The 24,675-nt window shown below is 37.2% G+C and overlaps 1 protein-coding gene across 3 annotated transcripts; it reads left to right on the forward strand.

The window, feature by feature from the left end:
• The first annotated feature begins 736 nt into the window (after positions 1 to 736).
• On the forward strand, positions 737 to 24,247 carry pik3cb (phosphatidylinositol-4,5-bisphosphate 3-kinase, catalytic subunit beta). Of its 3 annotated transcripts, none has more exons than XM_027137900.2 (23): positions 737 to 1,132; positions 9,393 to 9,576; positions 10,216 to 10,444; positions 11,332 to 11,552; positions 11,677 to 11,859; positions 12,595 to 12,762; positions 12,915 to 13,004; positions 13,102 to 13,353; positions 13,444 to 13,540; positions 13,747 to 13,877; positions 13,981 to 14,031; positions 14,937 to 15,125; positions 15,223 to 15,344; positions 15,573 to 15,716; positions 15,883 to 15,982; positions 16,886 to 17,076; positions 18,330 to 18,439; positions 18,599 to 18,677; positions 19,620 to 19,787; positions 20,827 to 20,950; positions 21,031 to 21,176; positions 21,408 to 21,540; positions 21,681 to 24,247. In XM_027137900.2, the coding sequence occupies exons 2-23, from the start codon at positions 9,427 to 9,429 to the stop codon at positions 21,810 to 21,812; spliced, it is 3,210 nt and encodes a 1,069-aa protein (XP_026993701.1). In that variant the 5' UTR covers positions 737 to 1,132; positions 9,393 to 9,426; the 3' UTR covers positions 21,813 to 24,247. The 3 variants fall into 3 exon arrangements, with proteins under 3 accessions (XP_026993701.1, XP_026993700.1, XP_047662124.1); XM_027137899.2 differs by having other exon boundaries at positions 737 to 1,095; XM_047806168.1 differs by having other exon boundaries at positions 737 to 1,095; positions 12,918 to 13,004.
• The last annotated feature ends 428 nt before the right edge of the window (positions 24,248 to 24,675 follow it).

The following is a 24,675-nucleotide window of genomic DNA, read 5'->3' on the forward strand; positions in this document are numbered from 1 at the left end:
CTTTCTCTTCCTCTCTCTCCCTCCCCCTCTCTCTTTCCCTCCCACCCTTCCTTCCTCTCTCTCTCTCTCTCTCTCTCTCTCTCTCTCTCTCTCTCTCTCTCTCTCTCTCTCTCTCTCCTCCCTCCCCTCCACTCTCTCTCACTCCCCCCCACTCTCTCTCACTCCCTCCCCCCTCTCCCTTTAACAGTTTTAACAGAAACCTTAAGGATAAACAATGAACCCCAAACAATCACAGCACCATTAACTTACATAAGGATGATCATTACACAGTTAAAACACAGCTGCAGTCGCAGGTAAATAAGGTTTGTGCACTAGGCAGATTGCAATCAAGTGCAAAGCAAGTTTGTCTATAGTTTGCATAACAGACAAGTGATTAAAAACAGGAACTGAATGGGGTAAGTAAATCCACACAATTAGACAGAGCTGAATAATACCCACTCTCTTGCTCTTACCAGTCTCTCGCTTTCATAGTGTGTGTGTGTATATATATATATATATATATATATATATATATATATATATATATATATATATATATATATATATATATATATAGTGTCTCAAATTGGCATTTACGCGTGTGTGTTATATTAGCTGTACATTCTGTAGGAGGGTCACATGAACTACAGTGTATAACTCATATCGCTAGTGGAGTCATTCATGAACTTCCTGGGACTCGCCTCAGACCCTGGGAGGCCGGACAGGGACGTGGCTCTAGCTTAAGGGGCGTTTCAGAACTTTGCGTTTCCGGTTGAAAATCACTGCACAGCGACGATACATGAGCTCCACAGAGGAAACAACCGGTTTAGCTCTGTTATGAAAGTGCGAAGGGAGGGAGGGCCTTCGGTTAGTGTTGTCGAAACGAAAGGAAACTGGAGAGCGAGTTCTTTTCCTACTGATAAACCAGGAAGTCTTTGGACCTTATAACCATGGTAGAACTTTTCCAGACAAACAGATTTCAGTGTCAACTGTGAGGCTGACAGGCCTAAATCTTTCCTCTGCTCAGACCTTTGGAGTTTTACTCGACGGACAAACTATTTCCGTGTAGTTTAGAAGTGGACTCACGCTTCCGACATTGTGTATCGACACCACAAGGTAAACGCCTGGATGTTTCTCCCTGCTTCAGGAGACGGTGATTAGTTTTGTGTTGATATTTTGTTGACTGTAGTGTTAGGAGTGCGCCAGGCCGAATGTTCTCCTCATTTTACACAATATCTTCGTGTTTGTTTCTGTGTTTTGTCCGTAACCTAATAAACTAATAGAATAGACAACAGTCTTGTGAAATAACTCAGTTCCTCAAGATGTTCGTTACAGTGTACAGAGAACATGAAGCGGGTTTCATTCTATATTTCAGACTAAAAATGTTCATTTGTGGTCGTAGAATCCAAAACTCTCGACTCAGTGCTTGTCATATTTTGCCTAATACATACAGTGGACTGAAGCCTAATGCCTATCAGGATGCTTTGTTTTTATGTCGGATCCAGACGATAACAAACATTACTGCAATATGTCAAGCTTTTCTTGAACTAAACACACGATCAGAGAGTGGAACAGATTGTAAACACTGAGCTGAGAGTTCTTCATGTAGGCCCACAGATTGTACCCTCTACTGTCCCATTTCAGATGGACTGTGATTCACTGTGCTTTAATGTCTTCCTTTTGATGCCATTGTTTTTGTTGAATAATTTATTGCATCTACTTGTTATTGCATCCACTGCACTTTGCCTTGTTGCTATGTATGTATTTATGTCATGTCTTTAAAAAGAAATCATAATACATACTTTCATAGCTGTCTTTCACGGTATATTGATGTCGAAATAAAATTATGAAAGTGCAGATTTTTAATTGCATCCGAATTTAAATGTTATATATAAAAAAAGTCACATAAAAAATTTAATGTAATTTCGGTCATTCTTATGCTGTTTCACTGATTTGTATGTAAATACTCTCGAATTAAAACAGAAAGCCTGCTTTTTAAGCAGGTTATATACCTTAATCAGCCGTATACTAGGACAGTCAGCTGGAATAAAAAAAAAAGTGTCCAAAGATTTATGGACTTGACTGCGTCTAAATGCTAATTAAAGGTACAAGTTTCCAGTCAAGAGATATACAAATACAAAATATGTAGCTTTGAAACATGCTACCATCCAAGTGACAAGAGAATGTGCTGTTTATTTCTGAAAATGTTGTCAAAAGCATTTCTAATCTGTCGAATATTTTGGCAATTTAATCAAACTTGAGTCAAACTTGCCCTATTCCTAAAAAGATTTTCATTAGGTAAATATAAGCTTTGTTTGCCGAACATTATAGATATATAAAATAAATACATGACAGCAGAAGCTTTACTATCAACTGTCAACAATAATTGATATGTAATAATTCTTTGAAAGATCATCAGTTAATGAAAATCTCATTTTTTTTAGCATAGTGGACAATGTAAGCACAAGTTGCCAAACATCTGGGCCACTGTTGTCAATCCTGTTGGTACCCTTATATGAACTATTATTGGCACATATTTTTTGCAAGACAATAAAATTGCATGATTTTATACAAAAAAAAAATAGTGGCATAGTTGAAAAATCTGTTTAATTTAATCCATGAGGTATACACTCTCTAAACTTTCATGAGCAAATGTTCCCTGGTTCATTCATGCAATTATCCAATCTTGTGACAGCAGTACAATGCATAAAATCATGTACACACCGTTCAATTCAATGTTGTTAATATAAACTCTTATGACAATGGACATGTCCACAAAGCAGTTTTACAGAAATCCAGATAGAGATGGCAGAAAGGAAAATCGCCCTTAAACAACATCATGTGGAGCCCTTGAGAGGATCAAGACTCAAAACAGAACCTATCCTCTTCTTGGTTATACCAGATAGTGCAACTATGAGTCATTTTTCTTTCATAACTCTTTACTATAAAATGTGGCAAACAGTATAGCTATCAGGGTCATTTTCTGCAAGCTTCGGTTAGCGTTCACATCAAACATGAAAATGGAGACTAATGTGACAAATTGTTGCTTCCAGGTGTGCTGGTCTGTCTTAGTTTTTGTGTTACTGTGTATAGTAAAACCTCAGATATGCAGTTTCTAAAATACTCAAACCTGCCATTCTGGAAATAACAACCAGGCCACCTGTATCTGCAATATCTTTATGCATTGTGTTGCTGCAATTGAGTGTATGTGTATGAAATGAGCTAATATGTTTTACATAAGTTAAACATATCCTCTTTCATATAAAGAAAAAACAAACAAACCAAACAAACAAAAAAAAGCAGCTTACTGGGTCAAAAGGCATCCATTCAAGACTGAGATGTGCTGTCTGCCAATTTTATTAGTTTTCCGTTTCTTTCATTTGCATGGAGTTGTTCAACTCTGTATCAAAACTGTGATTTAAAATATTTTTTAAATACATTGCTTATATTGCGGCATTCACAACAAGCTAAAGGCCAAATAAATAAAAGTTCTTTCTTCTAGGTTCATCATTTGTTAGACTGAATAAAAGTGCAGGGAGTTTTTCTTTTTTGTCTTTGAGTTACCTGTGGAAAACAAATTGCACATAATACCTTACACTCACCAGGAAAAAGTATCACTAGCCAAGCCAAGGTCACTTAATAACAGTACTATTCAAGTAGCACATGAGGTCATACTGTCTGTTACACTAAAGTTATTATTAACGCAGCCCGCAAACTGAGGAGAATTTTGGTCAATTTGATTTTTGAAATGTGAATGATTCTGTTTAGATCTGCTTATTCTTTTGATCGGATTTAAGTCACTTTCAGATCTCTTAACAAAGAGAGGGATAAAATAAATCATTCTTTCATCTCTACAACCAGTCAAACACTGTATGCTTACATCACTATCATGGCAGTGATCCAGGTTATGTGCACAGGCCTGACTAGGCTTGTGACTCCATGGTGTGTCACTTTTTTTTTTTTAACCAGTCTGGTGTTTGTGCTCATGCGTTAATCCTTTGTGATCTGATTGTGTTTGTAGTTACTGTAGTTTAACATGGTCTTTAGCTCTCTTGCCTCTTCCCAGTTGTATTATAGAGGGAGATATGATTCAAAAGAGAAATTTAAGACCAAGTCTTAACATTAGAGCAGTGCACAAATGTACTGTCTACATTAACAACTCTTCCTCCTAAGCACTAAGTGCTAATGCAGAGAGATATGTCTATGTCCACTTTACTGTGCATTACCCTGCTACTCAGGGGACATCACAGGGTAATAGTAATAAAGGCTCTTAGCAGAAGGGAAAAATCATTTTCCTCCTGTCAGTGGCAGCTGATATGTTATTGTTTGACAAATACAGTACAGAAAAGTAATGAACAGAAATTTTGAAGGCACAGCCACATCTTTACTGTCCCTCACCTTTACTGAATGCCAAGGTAATATTTACCATTTTAACTTTCAGCCCTGCTGTAGCATTGTGCTTTGGTATAAGACAGAAATCACACTTTGTACCTGCAGCAAAGATTAGGACTGATCATTTAATTTGATTAATGAACTTGATTGGATCATGGGTTTTTAATATTATGACCGCTATTACAGATATTTGCATGTTGCATTTAATAAAATGGAAAATGAACACGGGGTAAAGAGCAAGTCCGAAATTGCATGATGGTGTGTACTTCATGAAAACAATAAGTTAGGTATTCAAAAACTGTCACCTTAAACCAGGTATTTGAAGTCTTATGTAATGTGAGAGATTCCTGTTGGAGGTGCTGTTACATGATTGTTTTTGTCTTAACTTTTATTTATTAATGTAGCTTACGCTTGAAAGTACTGGTCATATGATCTCAGTTTTTGAGATACACAGTACCTTTGGTATTCGCAGTTGGATTTAATTCACTCATTTTGATAAAAATGGGCATATGTTAACATTCCAACTAAAAGCATTTCTGTAGTGTTTTAACTTGTCTGTACTCAGCAGTATGAGCAGCTCTTGAATGGAAGCACTTCAGGTTAACTAGTGGCTAAAACCACAGTTCTATCAATTGCAAAATGATGATGCTTTCATTGTTTTAAGTTGCCGTTTGCTGCTATTCTGTGTGTTTTCTGGGAATCTGTTAGAAGTTGTGCATCTTAGTAGAACTCACCCTTTCCTCTATCTTGACTAATACCCCATGTCCCTGGTCACAGTTTTTAGTTTCTGGTCACTGTTTTTATTTTATGAATTCAGCTAACTAATAAACAGGCGTTTCTCATGAGATATTGCATCGAAGTTTCATTGTTAGAATGTCAAATATTTTAACAAACTATTCAATTTGAATATCTCAGCTAGAGCTGCTCCTCTCAGATATGCTAATAATTGATTAACTGACTTTTGGCCAAAGTGGAATGAGAGGCTAATGTTCACAATGAAGCATTTTATAGGACAGGTAAGATCTATATAAAAAAAAAGACCATTTTTTTTTTGTCAGATTGAAGTGATGTAGGGCTTTATATCTCACAATTTGTTGTAGCTTGAAGCCTTTCCATTCCAAGTGATTCTTCCAGTGTCCTTTGGGTTACTTTTATTCTTAAATGGAGGACTTTTCCCTGAATTTAATGGGTTTTCCAGCATTTTTTCCATCGTATGCTAATTTGGAACCTATGCATAATGCTGCCATTGGTCAATACTGCAGGTTGAGACATGAGTTTTCACCATCTAAATTGGTAGGTAATTTGTCACCTGAGTGGAGATAGCGTCCACTTCATGGCTTTTATTTTAGTAATGGGCTTGTTTTAACTTTTCCAAAGCATTCTTGGCTCTAAAAAATTTCCTTTTGGGTCACTCTGATAACAAGCAATTGTTAGGAGTAGATGGAGTTATGCAGGTCTTATGACTCAGTAAAAGTTCAGCTGGATTTGTGTCTGTACTGCTGTTTAAGGTAACTCTGTAGCACGCAAGGGCCAGATGAGGATCATTCTTTTGTATGCCTCTTCCTTTGCAGCATATGTGGGCTACAAGTAATATGTGTCAAGATGAACGCATAGGTCAGTTCTTTAAATTCTATGCCTGTGATCATTAAGTAATGTAATGTAACGTAATGTACATACTTTTTATAGGTTTCTGTGCTTTTCATGATTTCACAGTCTGACAACAGGTAGATTGTCCCTCAAGATTTTTACATTGCCACATTGCTGGTCATGTGGAAAGCAAGACTGTGAAATCAGGCTTGCTTATTGGATTTACTGCCTATTATTATTATTATTATTATTATTATTATTATTATTATTATAAGATTTAACCAGGCAAACACACACTCTTTGGCCCCTAAAATGTGCACCACATTCAGCCTGTGGGTTATAAGCAGCAACATTCATACTTCTTCATTCAGAAACAGGATGTTGGTTTCTGTCTGATTCTAGATTTGAGAGTGCTAAACTGGTTCCTAAAAGACCTTCCCCATTTATTTTATACATAGAACATCAGGCTGTAATATCACAAGTGCACATGAAAGTATCCAGGTGAAATTCACCACACATTAGTTGTGTTTACAGAATAACACTACATACTGTATGTAACTGACGATAACCAAGTCGCATCAAGGGTTCACGTTATTATGCCATTGTTGTCTATAGATAGAGGGAGTGGGATCAGTAGCCTCTTGTACTTAGGCAGCTGCATCTGACAGTAGTTCTGACTGTGGTGGCTGTGATGTCATCAGTCAGGGGATACAAAGAAAGCTGAACGTCTTTTTATACACTCACCCACACAAACATGCACGCACACAGTCGGAGCTAGGGTAGAGGTTAGAGCCTTGACCAGGCCCATGAATAGAGCAGTTCTCATAGTCATGTGAGAGCACTGTGTTTATGCTGTATGTCAAAAAACAAAAACCTACTAAAACATTTTTTCTGAACCACATACATTGCTGAATTTGCCAAAACAAGTACTCGGAATCAAAACAGACAATTTGGCAGGTGGCATTTTATGATAACTCCTTTTCTCTATTTGTCATATTTTATTTTCTCTGTGGTGTAAACCTTTTGCAAATATATATAAAATTAAGGAAAAACAGGTTATCTTTGCTAAAACATAGTTACAACATACTGGTTATGGACCAATGTTAAATTTGTAAACTTTATGTTCTAAGTGCTATGTACATGGACATTTTCTTGATGGTTGAATGAGACCTAACTTCTCAATATATGAAGGTAGAAATTAAAGCCCCTTACTGTCCTTTGGATGACTTGTTTGTATACCTGTATATGAGATCAGAGTAGTGTTGCCATCTCAGGGTCCCCAGTTCGATCCTGGACTTTGTATACTCCATATTCAGTTTTACTGATGCTCCTTTCTCTTTTTGCTTCATTTCCTCCAAAAACAAGTTACTAAGTGTATGTTTCTGCATAGTGTCCTGTGATGGACTGACACTTCATTCAGGGGCTTCTGTCTTTTTCCCTGTGTTTAAAAGTTAAAATCTAGATGCGTCATGGCTCTGACTAGGATAATGTGGTTAATTACTACTAAATATAAATGATTAAAATGTATGGATCATCTGTCAGTTGATATTGAAGATGAACTGTAATCGCATGGTTTAAACCATACCTTAAAGTCGTAGACCCTTAAATTGGGATATGGATATAATTTGTCTTGCATACACACAAAACACACACACATACACACACACACACACACAAAGAGAATTACTGCAAAATATAAACAGTAGGTTTTTCCTTCCGGGATGAGTGACACATACACAGATTTAATCATTAATCAATTCAAAGCAGATTAATTGGCGTGTGCAATAATTTATACGGTTAATTAGATAAAAAGTGAAATAATGTATGTGTATGTTTTTTTTTCTTCTTCTTCTGGATTCAAGAAATAACGTTAATGCGTCCAGAATCCTGTTACTGCATTCATCGTCTGCTGCATATCACTCTTGCCCTTAACTTTCTCTTTGCTTTTGTTTGTGACATTTTGTGTCTTTTTGTGACTCCTGCCCCATTTAACATGCTGAATTAATACTATCTGCTCAGATTTTAGGTGAGAGATTGAGAGAAAGCATGGCTTAGGACAATTTAGAATTCCATTTGTACAAGTCCAGACCTGTAAAAGAATGCAGCATGAGCAGGGACAGAGAGGGGGTGTACAAGGCAGAAGCCTGTAAAGAAAATCTGCATTTGGTGGTAACGAACATGGAGGCATATAGGTAGGCTTCTAATTTGTGCCATTAGATTTACTCTTTCCCACCTCATTAAAAGCATGGGAGTCTACTTCATTCTACACAATCTAGAAGAATGAAATGGCACCAGTTTGATATCCAGTATCTGTATTGGACATATATAAGCAAAATTGGATATCTGAAGAAAAAAAGGACTAAATTCAGTTTGATTTTTTATTTTTTCAACAGAACTAACCTGAAATATCAGAACCGCTTGTAGCACACAAAAAGATAAAGTGATTGTGTTTAGTGTATTGTTGAACACAGTTGCACTGTGATATTAATGAATTAACAATTTTATTGATTATTTAAATGTTTATTGATTATTACAAATAATTGCATTCATGCAAAATATCTTTGGTGTAATATCTGTGTACTAATACACTGCAAGTTCAAAAGTAACACCAAACAAATATTGTTTTATTGCAGATATTTCCAAAATCCTATGTTCAAACAGTGATACTTTAAAGGTGTTTTCCACTTTTATACTGCCTGATATTTTGGGAAATTATATTGTGTCATAGAGCCTTATAAATTAGTAACAAGAAGGACTAGACATTTGGTGGCACAGATGTATCCTCTAGTAGTGTTGTAGTGAAGCAGGGTAAGTGTTTTTAAACCTTTGGTAAAGCTAGGCTTGTTAGCTATTTAGCCAATATTGATAGTTTAATAAATTACTTGAATAGTTTTTTCCAATTTATTCTATTTTATTTTATACCTGGTTTTCCCAACTGTGCATTTTAGGACTGCCACTGTTTATTGTTCATTTCAGTTTATATTCATGTCTTATATTCATCAGAATGTGTAATTCGTAACAGTCTCTTGGTGTATACTGTTTTTTATTTTAAAGAATTTCTGCATCTATGGCAGTAATATAGTCATGCAAATGTACATTGTATGTACAATGTAAATAAACTTTCATGGTGTTTTCTTACAGAAACATTCAATATCAATGATATTGCCATTTAATAATTAATAATAGTTAAAACATTAAAAATATGTCGTCTATATATAAGATTTTAACAGATCAGTATAAGATGATCATAACCTAACAACCTTATAAATCCTTATAAAACACTGAATATAATATATTGAACATTTTTAGAAGGATTGCCATGAAATGTATTGCTAATGGAATGTACTATGCTGTTAACGCTGTAATTTACAACACTGATTTTACGTATCACTGTTGTTGTTTTGGTGTTAAATTGATTCCTGTTTTGTATTCAGGGTCCCATGGTTTGGTTGTGGTGTGCTCTCTGCCATGCCTCCCGCCATGACAGATCAGCTGGATGTATGGGCGGACCCAGTGCTGGATGGAAACGATCAGGTGACTGTGGATTTCCTGTTGCCAACTGGAATCTACATACAGATGGATGTTCCCAGAGAGAGCACCATCCAACAAATCAAACAGGTGTGTGATATTATTATAAATCATTTGCTTCCCCTGCTATTGCCCATTCATTCATTTTTAATTCTGAATAACAAATGTTTTTCTGTTATACCTAGATAAATTTATGCCAATGATCATATCCTTACTCCATAATCTCTCTACAAGCATCTATTCTATACAGAAAAATGCAGGGTAGCGCCTCTTTCTCCAAGTCGGTGTTTTGACGGTTGGACGACATGCAGCAGACATCAGATGTTTTTATTTACTAAACAGAAAACTGATGTTATATTGTGTAAAGTGAGCATGTAGGTGTCACTTTGTAATGCAGTGATGTTGTATAAATTGCAAAATTGTAAAAATCCTTAGAGACAAACCTTTCCTAAAATTATGAAGGAACATCACACACACACTCATTTATATAAAGCTAATGAAACTAGATGGGCAAAATACTGTGCAAATTTTATATAATGGTTTTTTATTCTACCGACACACACACACATGTTTTTATTTCTGTTAAAATGTAAAAGCTTAAAATTATAATGTTGCATGTCTTTGGTTCATTGGTCTGCAGTTTTAATCATTCCCATAAACAGACAACTACACAGTCTGTCATTTTGGTTCAGATCCCATTTTGATTGTTTTATGAATGTGTCTTTGTAGATGCTATGGAAGCAGGCACAGGCGTATCCTCTTTTCTCCTTGCTTGGAGAGATGGACGGTCACATATTCGAGTGTGTGAACCAAGCTGCAGTTCATGAGGAGCTGGAGGATGAGAGCAGACGTTTGTGTGATGTTCGTCCATTTGTGCCTGTCCTTAGGCTAATTATTCGTAACTGTGGCCGTGCTGAGCGCTTGCTTGACTCCAAGATCGGGGTGCTTATTGGAAAAGGTAAAACATGTTAAAACACACGTTCTCACAAACATTAAACAAATGTAATATTTGACTAAAATAACACTATTAGTGGTTCAGTATTGATTGAACGGTAATTGGGCAAGCAGGTTGTCATTGTATGTTCTTCTTCTGACATCAAAAAGTTTTGTTAAATTTGAATGATAAGTATCCTGCAGGTAGACAGTCATATAATAGGAAATTGCACATTTAAATCTGGGTGTAGAAAATATTATCCAGTCCAGCTTATCAGAACGACAACAATGGGGCTGGACCAGGGGCTGGTTGGCTTCTTGACGTCCTGCAGCAGTTGATGCTGCGTGGCATCCATATGTTCTGGGGCTCACACTTGGGGCTCTTTGTCCGTAAATTTATGATAGCCGCAGTGCCGTTAATGGGCGAACGCCCCAGCAGACTTCTCCTGAGAGCTTGGGGCGAGTATGCTCGGCGAGCTCAAGAAGCATTGTTACCTTCTGGATCCTCTGGCTATTTTGTGGATAAGAGGAGGAAAATCACATTAGTCATTGTGCAGCACTCGCCTTTACCTTCTCAATGGCCCTGCACCACATGCCGCTTTCTGCTCTTCTCTCTGAGGGTGAAAAGTTTATTCTAATTGGTTTCTTGGTTTTTGGCAAAGCAATCCATAAAACTGGGCATCAATCAACAATCTGACATTTCCCCAGGGATGCTGCTGATAAGTGGGGGTGCAGGCCTTACGGTCACAGGTCCCTATGGGCTGGTTGTTATTCGTTATGTTTGCCATCTTTCCATCTACACATATTAGTATAGTCCAAATAGATACAATATCCTAATAACAGCATACTTATTAAAAAATACTGGAATATTAATAATGTCCGTGAAATCATATAATGCATTTTCCTGTGCAGGGCTCCATGAACTGGATGCTTTGCTGAACCAGGAAGTGAAAGATTTTCGTAGCAAAATGCAACGAATTAGTGAAGAGAAAATGCAGTCAGTGCAGATGATGTCGTGGGCAGAATGGCTTCAGAGCTTCTTCTCACCCCAGATAGAAGTGGGCCCAGTTGATGGGTTCTATGATAAGAATGAGGGCTGGATTAAGATCACCATGCACTACAACCAGTCACAGGTACACTCACAGATGTGCAATATACACACTAAATGAAATGCATAGAGATGCTCAGTATGGAAACTAAATATTGCTTAGATATCTTGTTCATATTTTTTGTCCAAAATCCTGTTGCTTCACCCAGGACACAACAAGCCTAAAAGTGCCGTTAAACTGTACTGTACCTGAGCTTATGAATCAAGCTCTCAAAAAATGGCTAACCACGCATGGCTTGGGAGAAGATGAGGACAGTGTTGGTAACTATGTTCTACGAGTCAGTGACAGGCTGGAGTTTTTGTTCGGAGAACATCCACTTGCATATTACAGAGTAAGTAAATAAATAAACTTGTAGATTTTTTATTGACCACACTTGCTGCATAGATTATAGAGTATTTTTTCTATTAGGTGTGTGTAGGTATACACACATGCATACATACACACAGCAAAAGGAGCTTTATTTGCTTTAGTAGGTGTAGCACTAAATTGTCTGGGTCTACATGTGTGTGGTGAGACTGGTACTCCACCCGGAGTGTGTTCCTGTCTTATACCCAGTTCTTTAAATATCTGCTATTGACCTATATAACAGTTATGAATACATTATAAATGGTTATTAACTAAGGGTTGTGTGTGACCTTTTGTAGTATATTAAAATAATTCAAGAAATATGTATATGGCACTACAAATGTACAAGGTGCTGCATCATAGCTAGGATTTTTAAACACTGTGAACATTTGCATGGATATTTCTAGACACAACTTGTTAAATCACAAATCAATATTAATAGTTTCAGTGTGTGTTGTGGAAGTGTCTTAAGCAGTGAATTACAAAATGGCTGTTATAAAATGTTCCCATGAATTACATACGATTATATCAGGCTACATTTGTCTTGAAAAATATAAACAATTTAATTTACAAATATTATAGTAAAATAATTTAGTACCTAGTTATTTTAAGAGACTAAAATTAAATTGAGATTCATGTAAGGGTTTGAAACAAAAGAGTTCCTCTGTCTGCCTTAAAATAAAATCGTGTATGTGTGTTGTGTGTGTGTGTGTGTTTGCAGTATATCAGGTCATGCTTGCTGTCACAAGAGATTCCACATTTGACATTAGTGCAGTGTGATATAGTGAAGGCCATGTATGAACATGAGATCAGCAGTATTGGAGCTGTATTCTCACGGAAGTCATCAAATCCTCCTTTACCCCTTCCTCCTAAGAGGAGAGGCCCATCTGTAAGTAAAAATAAGCTTTACAGGGTTGGTATCATTCAGTTAATTCTAAATAGTTATGTTAAGTATTTGTGTGTCTGAATATATTTACTTCTATTTTAATTATTAAATGTTACGTTTTCTCCCTAAACATAATCTTTTTTTCCTCCTGGCAGCAGTTACAAACTTGCATTTGGGAAGTTCAGTCTCTCTTTAGAATAACTTTAGTGAAGGGCATTAAGGTCAATGCAGAAGAGACTGCAAAGGTAAGGCTTACAACTTTGCATGTAAAAGAAGCCATCATCTGCCACATTCTGGCCTAGACAAGTCTTAGTCACGCAATGGCTTGTCCCTTCCACTTAGGTGCAAGTTCGTGCAGGAATATTCCATGGCACAGAGCTCCTGTGTAAGCCAGCTGTTAGTAATGAGAGCAGTGGGCGCTCTGAGCACACCTGGAACAGGACTCTTGAGTTTGATATTTCTGTTTGTGACCTGCCACGCATGGCTCGCCTCTGTTTTGCCATCTATGCTGTCATGGACAAAGTAAAAAAGCAGAAATCAACCAAAAACATGCAAATGAACAAATATCAGACGATTCGAAAAGCAGGAAAAGTGGTAAGTGGAACATAAATGCACTTACCAAGTTGCAAAGCATAAAACACACACAAAATGACACAGAATGATTATTTTATTTAATGTCCATAGCATTACCCAATAGCATGGGTGAATATGATGGTGTTTGACTACAGAGGACAGCTAAAGACTGGTGATATCATCTTACATACCTGGTCTTCCTTTCCTGGTAAGAAAAGCATCTCCCTCCCTCTCTCTCTCTCTCTCTCTCTCTCTCTCTCTCTCTCTCTCTCTCTCTCTCTCTCTCACACTCACACACACACACGCACACACACACGCACACACACACAGAGAGAGAATAGAATAGCACTCTTTTATGGTAGTGACTGTACAAAAATGGAAAATGTATCAGTATGATGTTTGTGTGCATCACAGACGAGCTGGAGGAGATGTTGAACCCTATTGGAACGATTCAGACAAATCCATACACCGAGAATGCCACAGCACTGCATATCCGCTTACCAGAATACTCAACACACCCACTCACATTTCCCCCATTTGACAAGGTATATACACAGAACATGATATAGGATTGTGATGTATGGTGTAATGACATTATATCATACATTATTATACTATTATTGATAACATTTATGCTTTGTCTTGTAGATCCTGGAGAAAGCTGCTGAGATTGCTGGATCCACGGACTCTGTGTCAATGGTTGGTGTACACACACACACACACACACACACACACACACACACACACACACACACACACACACACACACAAAATTGTGCTCTATTGTGTCATGTCTGCATCTTTTGATTCAAATCAAAAAGGAAATTGAAGGAAAACAACATTTTTTTTGCAAACTATTTTCTCTCTCTCCCACTCATTTGCTCACTCACACAATGTACAAGCAATAATTTATCTATCTATTTGACTGACCTCATACTTCCTGTTTTCAGCTCGGGTTATGATGCACAGTGGCTGTATATATTAATTTTTTTTCTATTATTGTTTTCTCTCTCTCCTAATATTGAGAATGCATGTGTCATGAATGTATTTTTTTTGTTTTATTTTACACTGGAGGTTATATATAATAATGCCATTTTGTTCACCACAGAAATGATTTGTAGCTTGTGCTGGTGTTAAAATCACACACTTTCTGCCTACATTGTGGCTTTCATGGCAAAGGCGCTGCAGGCTTTTGTTTTAGTTCGTGTATTGTTTTGTCTCCACCCTCATCGTGTCCTTCTTTTGTGTAGCTCATTCTTTCTGCTAGTAACTCGTTTTACTGAGTGCAACAAGTCTGGTAATCAAGTTCTAAACTGACTGATGTGGCTAAAAACAGCACTCCAATGTTGCCACATAGCATTGATCACTTGCTAGCAAACACAACTCACAGGCTCATTTCTGTTCTTCTACTGCCCTCCCACTCACTGCTCTCTGACCCCAAACTACTATTAATGTCACAGACAAATTTGGAACAAGTCACATGTTTTCTTTTTATGTCATGTCCCCCCCCCCCTCCCACACACACACACACACACACACACACACACTGTGGCAAAACATACTTGGGAGCAGTGCCAAATGTGTAAATATTTGTCTGTGTGCAGGGACGTGGAGGGAAGAAGTTCTACATCGAGTTGAAAGAGATCATGGAAAGAGATCCACTGTCACAACTCTGTGAAAACGAGAAGGATCTGATATGGACCCTGCGCTATGACTGCCGAGAGAACTTCCCACAGTCCCTCCCTAAACTACTACTGTCTGTCAAATGGAGTAAACATGAAGACATGGCACAGGTATGTAAAGAAACATGCGCACACACAGATGACTTTCTCCATAGCTTCTTGGTATTAACATTTCTGTCTGTCCCTCTTCTTCTGGTCTTTTGTCTAGTTGCAGGCATTATTGCAGATTTGGCCTAAAATAAGTCCTCGGGATGCTTTAGAGCTGCTGGATTTCAACTATCCAGATCAGTATGTTAGAGAGTATGCAGTCAGTTGTCTGCAAGATATGTGGTAAGTGCTCAACACTCAGGCTTTTTTATACTGTCATAACAGATTTCAGATTTGATACGATTTAATGTGAATTTCAATATTTCACAAAAAAGAACAATTAAGAAATTTATATACTTTAGTTTCTGTTAAATATAGAACTTTTTTATAGAATTCTTTCCCCCTCTTTTTACTGCCTTTTTTGCCTGTTTCATGGTGCTTTTTGTTTCCTTTTCTCTCCTTCTGCATTAGTGATGAGGAGCTGTTGCAGTATTTGCTGCAGTTAGTGCAGGTGTTGCGCTATGAACCATATTACGACTGTGCCCTCACACAGTTTTTGCTGCAGCGTGCTCAGAGCAATCGTAAAATTGGACATTTCCTTTTCTGGTATCTTAGGCAAGTGTTTTCATTGTGTTTTTGTAAACAGGTTATATATTGGTTCTATATATAGTTTAATGACATTTTAACCTGTGTGCATCTATGAATCTGAGAATCCGTTTTCCAAGCTTCTCATCAAGAGTCTCATCGATGTATTGTTTGGTTTGTGTCTGTGTGTTTTCAGGTCAGAGATACACATGCCAGCAGTGTGTGTGCAGTTTGCCCTTATATTGGAGGCATACTGTAGAGGCAGTATCCCCCACATTGAAGTGCTTAAAAAACAGGTATCATTTTTGAAATAGAATTTACTGACCTAATGACCATTTAAACAGTACATGACCTTTAAAAGACTTGATATGGAAATAGAATATGAATAGAACAGTATTAAACCTATTGTCTGGAAAAGATCTATAATCTGACTGTTCTGTTTTCTGAACATTTATCTAATATTACTGATTTGAAAGAAAGCTTGAGGATTATACGATCTCTGCTGGTTGTTGGTGACAGCAGCAGTGATAGAAGACCATAAGGCCCTATTTAATAATAAAAGTAATAGCATTTTAAAGAAATAATAAAAAATGCAATTGAGAGACTATTTTTGAGAGACTATAAACCTACTTCATGCACTTAACAGACTTATATTTAAAATCTAAGAACCTACAGGATTGTTTCAAATCTTTGAAACTACAACACACTATGAGTCTGTGTTAACTGTGTATTGCAGACTACTCGAGTCTTGCAGAATATTATTTTGAAGAACTGGGTTAAATGCCAGCTTGCCCATCTATTGCAATAAATGGAATAAAGTTCAGAAATACAATCTTGTACTTTACAGTATCAGAACTTGTATTACACATGTTTGTGAAATAGGAAACTTTCATTTTATAATCTAATTTCTTGGAAAACTGATTATAATGGCTTGTAGAATTTCAGTAAAAATTCTGTTATATCTAGAACCGATTGAGTCACTGGATAGACTTGTAAGAGATTTGTTAGTTTGTAGTCTACTCATTTAAGATAAAATAATCCTGCCATCATTGCATTAAATGACAATAGAGTAGAGGTCTCCTGTAACACAAAATGTTGCCTCTTTTTCTTTTTTCTCCTTAATTGCTCATATGTGTTGAAATTGATTGATTGAATACACACAAATTGCAACGATTACAATTATTACTTTTTAATTACAGGTCGAGGCTCTTGGTAAGCTAAAAGCTGTGAATGAGTTGATCAAACTGGGTACACTAAAAGCAAAGAATAAAACTAAGGAGGCTCAACTGAAGGAGGCCATGATGAAGTGCCTTAGACAAACAGGCTTTATTGAGATTCTGTCGGACCTCCATTCACCACTGAACCCCCAAATATTGCTTGCTGATGTCAAGTAAGAAGGCATTCTTTTATTTATATATATATATATGTATGTACGCTCATTTAGCACTTTATTAGGGATACCTGTACACATTCTCATTCATACAATTAGCTAATCAGCTAAGTATGACAACAGTGCAGTGCATAAAAATATGCAGATACAGGCCAGTAGCTTTGTGAAATGGGATTTGGGATTCGAAATTGACCTGGGATTCGAACTCATGACCTTCCGATCAGTAATCCAAAGTCTTAAACACTCCATGGACCCAACCTGCCTTGAGTACACAGGCAGGCTGGTATAGGTGGTGTAATGTTGTGGAGAATGCTTACATAGGACACTTTGTCCTAACTTCTAATGGCTAGTTTCAGGATGATGATGCACAAAGTCATAAAGCAGAAGTCATCTCAGACTCATTTCATGAACTAATGCCTCTTTTCCACCGGAAAGAACCGGGTGCTGGTTCAGAGCTAGCGCTAGTTCTGGTTCAAAGTTGGTTCCACTGGCGAACCTTCTAAGAACCGGTTTGCCTTTCCACCGGCTAGAGAGCCATCCCACCGCCGAGTGTGACGTCACTGTATACGTGTCACGTGTCCCAGCAACGTTAGCGCAGCATCGGCAAACGCATACACAACAACAATGGCAGATGTTGCTTTACTGTTAATGCTCATGCCTTTGCGAACCTACGTTGGCATCCAAATGCGGCGAATAAAACGTGTACGTGCAGCTCCGTGTAATCTGTATAAACGGAGGTTGTAATCGATAAAGTACATAACGGTTAACACAGAAAAAATGTTAGCCTTAGCATGTAGCTACCTACTATCATGTGTGCTGATAATGTATCATATCGCGGTAAAGTAAAAGTGTATTAAACATTAGTATACTTAAGGTACATTATCATTACCCAAGCGGTTCTTAAGTCTAGACCAGCAACGTTTTGGTGCTACTTAAGAACCACTTTTCCTGGTTCGGAGCCGGTGCTTTGGGTGTCGAAACAAAGAACTGGTTCTAAATTAGGCTCTGGCTCCGAACCAGCACTCAAACTGCCTTGGTGGAAAAGGGGCAACAGAGTTCAATGTCACTGGGGTTCTCAGTAATATTTTTTCAAGTCTTTCATGCATTGCACTGCTGCCACATGACTGATTGACCGGATAATTACACGAATTAGCAACGGTACAGGTGTTCCTAATAAAGTGGCCAGTGGGTATACTGTTTATAGAATGATACAAACTGTATCCACAATCCTCCTATCTCCTCTCTTCATTTAGTGTGGAGAAGTGCAGGTACATGGACTCTAAAATGAAGCCTCTGTGGGTTGTTTACAATAACAAGCTGCTGGTAGGAGACACGCTGGGAATCATCTTCAAGAATGGAGATGGTGAGAGACCGTGAAGAGGGAAGGATATGGATAAAGAGGAAGAGAGGTGGACATGAATGTTGAAGGGAGGGGCGGAGGAATAAATAATTGTGGTCAAGTGCATAGGAAAGTCAGGTAATGGCGACTAAAAAAAAAAAATCAATTGCTTTTTATTCTCAGATCTCAGACAGGACATGTTGACTCTGCAGATCCTAAGGCTAATGGATATGCTATGGAAGGAAGAAAAACTGGACCTCAGGTAGTGTATATATCATTCCATTTAGACAATGTCTAAAGTTATTGTCTGAGAGAACTGAGTCACTTGATAAAGTTGAAGTTTTGATTAGAACTGTGTTAACTGTTTCAGTCTTTTGAGAATAGTTTTACATTTACAATACAGATGTTCTTATCCAGGGTGAATTACAGAAGTCCTTTTGTAGTGATTATTACTGTATGTACATCCTAGTTAACTAGTTCAGGAAAAAAACAATGCCAACAAGCTAAAATGCTGTTGATGGAATGTAGTACAACCTGACAGAAAACACACAAACCAAAAAACATTTTTTAAACAGAAGTGCTAATTTAAATGTTGGTTTAAATTATGAACTGCAATGAATGCAAGAAACTTTTTGAAAGATCGAGTCAGCTGATGGTCAGCCAGGGGAGTTAAAGGACTGAGAAGAGTCTTAAAGCATGCTTAACTTATACTGTACATTGAAAGATTGTGAGCCCAGTTAAGCTGTTCTAGAGACTTAAATAGAGCATGGCACAGAATGAAGTGGTTCAGGTGGAAAAACCTTTTGTATCTCCATAAGCCTTACCGAAATTATACACCTTAATGAACACTGAAGCCACTCTCGATGACGCACCTGAGAGAATTAGTGAGCAATGTACCAACAGACACTTTAAATCAATAGTAAAGAAAATACTATTGAAAATACTAAATATATATACACACACACATTCTTTTAAGTGTCCTCTGATATTGGACCCACAGACCTTGTTATCTATAGAAAAAAATACATCTGTTGATTTGAAAGAGTTTGCCACATTGGTGGAAGGTTCCTTTTCTGTTCTGTGTATTGATCCACATAAATAATCTTAACTTGGTGTGTTTAATCTCTCGATGCTTTTCATGATACACTCCTTTTTTTTCTTCTTTTTTTTAACAAATAACTTTCAATCTTACATTCACTTACAGAATCGTTCCTTATGGTTGCCTGGCAACAGGAGACCGGACAGGGCTGATCGAGGTTGTGTCTTCTGCTGACACCATCGCCAACATCCAAAAAAATAGCAGTAACATGGCAGCTGCTGCAGCCTTCAACAAAGATGCTCTGCTCAGTTGGCTCAAGGACAAAAACCCTGGGTAAGGCCTCAGTAAACTGGGAAAACCTGGATAGAGTAATTGTTTTGTTTCTTTTTTTAAATTAAATAGTAGCCTCCCTTATGTAAGCTTGGACTAAATATTTTTTGACCCCAGTACACAGCAATCAAGTTTAAATCGTACAATCCCTACAAAATAATTATTAGGTTTTCGTCCAATCCTCTTTAACATTGTGTGTTTTTTCACCTATATAGCTGAACCAATGAGATCTTCGTATGTATGTATGTATGTATGTATGTATGTATGTATGCATCACATAAGTTGCGATAAATATTTAAACCTAATTAAGCCCTCACTCCCTTTTCTGAAAAAGTTGCTCCCTTTTTATCTTGGATCAAGAAAGGCTATGGGGATTAAAAACACAAGTTTCTCCTAAGCACAATGTTTTTATGGTCAGTATTGTAAGAAATTACAGATTATCAACCCAGATTCCTCTCTTAAGATACATGTCAGAAAGATCTCATTTTCAAAAAGGCTTAAGAATCATAATACGTTTAGAGCTCTAAATGAATAACCTTGATTAACTGTATGGGAGCAGCAGCAGGACATCAAGGACAGTCATTAAACAAAGGGTGTATGTGACTGTGATTACCATTTAAAGACTTCCGGCTAGACGACAATGTGTGACCCTGTCATTTGGGAGAAACTTCGTTCTTGCACTCAATACACATTTAAAGCAAAACCTCATTTTAAACCACAAAGAGGAAAACAATATAAATGCTTGAGCAGGATTCGTCCTTGGTTCTCCTTGACTCAGATGAGCCCAAAGTACTTCATTTATTTAGTCACTGCTACGATGGAATAAGCTTCTTTATCTTTACGACCTTCACCCTCATCGTTTTATTTTCTTACAATATGCTAGCTAATAGTTTTTTTAATTGGTAAATGTGTGACACATTGAACTTGGGTGCAGGTTTTGCACACTTTTTGTCTTGTTATATGTTTCTATGAGTCTCATTGATCTGTATTTGACTACAAAGTGTATATTGGATGAAAAGGCTGTGTGTCTTTGTGTTTGTAGTGATGCTCTGGAGAAAGCCATCGAGGAGTTCACACTGTCTTGTGCTGGTTACTGTGTCGCCACCTATGTTCTAGGAATCGGAGATCGTCATAGTGACAACATTATGGTCCGAAGCACAGGGCAGGTGAGCTTCAGAAGACGCTCAAAATGTAAACAATTTTATATGATAATCAATCACCAACATTTTGTGTGTGTTTGTGTCAGCTCTTCCATATAGACTTTGGTCATATCTTGGGGAACTTCAAATCAAAGTTTGGAATCAAGAGAGAGCGCGTTCCATTCATTCTCACACATGACTTCATTCATGTCATTCAGCAGGGCAAAACCGGTAACACTGAGAAATTTGGCAGGCAAGTTATTGACAGCATCTCATTAGCATCTATATCCAGTGTTTTGAAAATTTTCTTGCATGGTCACAGTCATATCTCTCTCTCTCTCTGTGTGTGTGTGTGTGTGTGTGTGTGTGTGTGTGTGTGTGTGTGTGTGTGTGTGTGTGTGTGTGTGTGTGTGTGTGTGTGTGTGTGTGTGTGTGTGTGTGTGTGTGTGTGTGTGTGTGTGTGTGTGTGTGTGTGTGTGTGTAGTTTTAGACAGTACTGTGAAGATGCTTATCTGATTCTGAGGAAGAATGGAAATCTCTTCATCACACTCTTCGCCCTGATGCTGACTTCTGGGTTACCAGAACTCACGTCTGTCAAGGACATTCAGTACTTAAAGGTACACTGTCATACACTCAATCATATAGACTCAATAACAGAGTCTGCCAATCTAGTCGTTATCTTTTGACCTTATTCATGAACAATGGAACAAGGCTCACTAGATCTGTTTTGTTGTTTGTTTTTGTGTGTGTTTAACAGGACTCTCTTGCACTGGGTAAGACTGATGAGGAGGCGCTGAAACAGTTCAGGCAGAAGTTTGATGAAGCTCTTCGAGAAAGCTGGACCACCAAAGTAAACTGGATGGCTCACAATGTGGCTCATCCCTCCTAACACCTCCATAAACCTACAAGGATCGAAAATAAGGAGAATGCTTGAACACATAGTTGAACCAAAATGCACTATGTCTTATAAAAAAAAAGTTGTGAAGACCATTAAATGGTTATATACAACTTACTCAATGCAGTTGGCACAAAACGCTGCTGATGTTAAAGAGTTTAATGACTTTGAACAAGAAACATTAATCTGATGAAGATTCAAAAAGATGGTGGATGACTAACAAAGGGAACAACGGAGAAGACAACTGTCAGCTCGCCCCAACATGGAAAAAAAATCCACATTTCAAAATATTGTTCCACAGTGTGAAGCACACTGACAGGAGCAATGTGAAGAATCAACATCAGTTTTACTTTTCATTTACTATGGATATTTTTTTTAATTGTCTTACTACCATCTTGTGGCCAAAATAACTCTTTAATCTGCAAAAGCAGTGACAATTTCCTGGGACCACAGGCATGGAGGAACTGAACTTGTTGGAACTGGAAACAGAAATGGCACTGAATGCTTGTAGAGTGACCATGAGTGAATAATTATACATTTTTCTTTTGTCATTCCAACTTCAAGTCAGAAATGACTGTTAAAAGCAGCACCTCTTACTGCCTACTAGGTAAAATAGAGAAGTACATAGAGTTTGGAATCGAATTGGCTATAAGAATACGTCTTTATCGGACACCAATTGTTGTTTATAGCTTCTTTGGACCTCGATTTCTTTATGTTTATTTGTATACTCATTGTTTCTCTGAAAAAAAAACAGGCGCTATTAACAATATTGCGACAGCCATTACTTAACTGAAAAAAGTCTTCAATAGTTTTACTCATGTTGATCATACTGCCAATAGGCTGATTTTAAAGCAGGTGTTGCTACTTACTATTTTTAAACTCACAAATACCCAATATATTAATGAGATCAGAATGCTGGAGCAAGAAACAAATAATAGTATTTTAGTGCAGAGAGATATTTCAGGGATTGTACCTTTTGGTAGGGCTCTGCTGCCTTTAAAAGAGAGTGACATTGGAACACAGACTCACCGAATGCTGTGCCTTATATAATGGAAAAATTCTACTGTCAGTATGAGACTACTTAAAGCAAGAGGTTTCTAAACACTGGAATTTATTTGACCATAATTATTTAAGGATTGTTACATGTTTATATTTATTTTCTTCTTATGAAAAGTTTTGACTACTTCTAATAGACTGTAACTGCTGAGTTTACTCACAGAAGCATTCAGCAAGCAAAGACTTTGTAATGCTACGTCAGAGCCGAGAAATAATCACTTCCCTCTATTTCATGTAGCGAAGCTCTTTCGATTCACATTAACTGTTTAACTGTACTATATCAGAAACGTAACAATGCACTAACACAAACCGTCGGTGATGTCGGATATGTTTTATGTGAATTATTCGCAGTTGACTACAATCATGGTTATATGAAAAATTCCTATAAAGCTTAAACACCAATTCATTGAGCATTTTTCCTATTCTAATGCAAAATGATATTTACACTGAAGGGCAGTTGTTTTAGAGGATGATTATGTATGTGTCCAGTACACTTTCATCCAAACAGTACGAAACTTAACTAAAACAAAGCATTTTGTTTTTACTGTAGCAAAGATATTTTTATGTGAAAACAGCCTTAACGACAGATATCTATACCATACCAGTGGTTCTGTTATATTGATGATAACCTGCTGTGTATCTCCAATGCTGCTCAAATTATCCTTAAAGAAACATAGTTTAAAATACAGAGAAAACCTGTGGCATCTTATATATATACATACACACACACACGCACATACTGTCCACATTATTCATTATGCATTATAAGTAATGAATTCATGCAGTAATCTATTAGCCAATCATGTTTGTAATGAGTGATTACTACAAGTGACAAGTAGTTAACATATCCTTCTTGTCATCCCAAACCAACTTGGCCAGTTTCCTCTGACCTCTTTTATTGACCAGGTGTTTCCACCACAGAATTGTCACTTAATGTTTATTGTTTTTCACACAAAAGTTTATTACATGACCAAAGTTACAGAGATCACACTTTTTCCTTATACTGATGTTTGATATGGAAATAATCTGGAGCTATCGATGTCCATCTGTGTGATTGTACGCTTTTCTATGTATGCATACAGCTGCCAGATGACTGACTGACTGCCAGATATTAATGCATTAAATTGCACTTGCACAGTGAGTTAATATACACAAACTGCCTTAGCAGATATTGGTGCAATATGATCAATCCTATTATGTGCAAACTTTGGTTAATGTGTGTGCCCTACTGCTGCTGTATGGTATTATGCTAGCCTTCAATTTTCTCACACACTGAAACTGTTTCTCTCTGATTCTCTGACTTGTTCTTAATGATATGTCATAGGAACGCTATTAAGGAATGCTATTAAAGTTTTGGCATTCGTTTTTCTTCACCATTTTACTTTTGTGATTGCCGAGTCCCCCCCCCCCCAACTCAAAGTAATTGATTACATTTATTTATTTTAGCACTGATAGGTCACTTGTTTTGTCTTACAGACTGTTATAAGCCAGATTGTAGCTGGAACAGTTTCTAAAGCTCCCACTTGACTACTGATATAGATAAACTGACCCATGGCATGCCCGTTTAAAGAAGCCACTTCACTCCTCTAATTGCAATTGCACCAATACACAGAAGTTATATTTATGTATTTCGGACAAATGCTCAATATTTACTGCTTAAATTTAGTCTAGGTATAGAATTCCAGTGGAGAATACCAGTTTCTATTTAGATATCTTTCACTGAGTTAAAAGAAATATATCCTTATTGATGTATTTCTTTCATATATTACAATTCTCTTCGGCTTCTCAAGATGCTTTAATA

The sequence above is a fragment of the Tachysurus fulvidraco genome, chromosome 22 (genome assembly GCF_022655615.1).
Source record: "Tachysurus fulvidraco isolate hzauxx_2018 chromosome 22, HZAU_PFXX_2.0, whole genome shotgun sequence".
Taxonomy (NCBI): Eukaryota; Metazoa; Chordata; class Actinopteri; order Siluriformes; family Bagridae; genus Tachysurus; species Tachysurus fulvidraco.

Coding starts and splice junctions, on each gene's coding strand:
- pik3cb (XM_027137900.2), top strand. CDS start 9,427: ATGCCTCCCGCCATGACAGATCAGCTGGATGTATGGGCGGACCCAGTG. Junction 9,577..10,215: donor CCATCCAACAAATCAAACAG/GTGTGTGATATT, acceptor GTGTCTTTGTAG/ATGCTATGGAAGCAGGCACA. Junction 15,983..16,885: donor TTGAAGTGCTTAAAAAACAG/GTATCATTTTTG, acceptor TTTTAATTACAG/GTCGAGGCTCTTGGTAAGCT.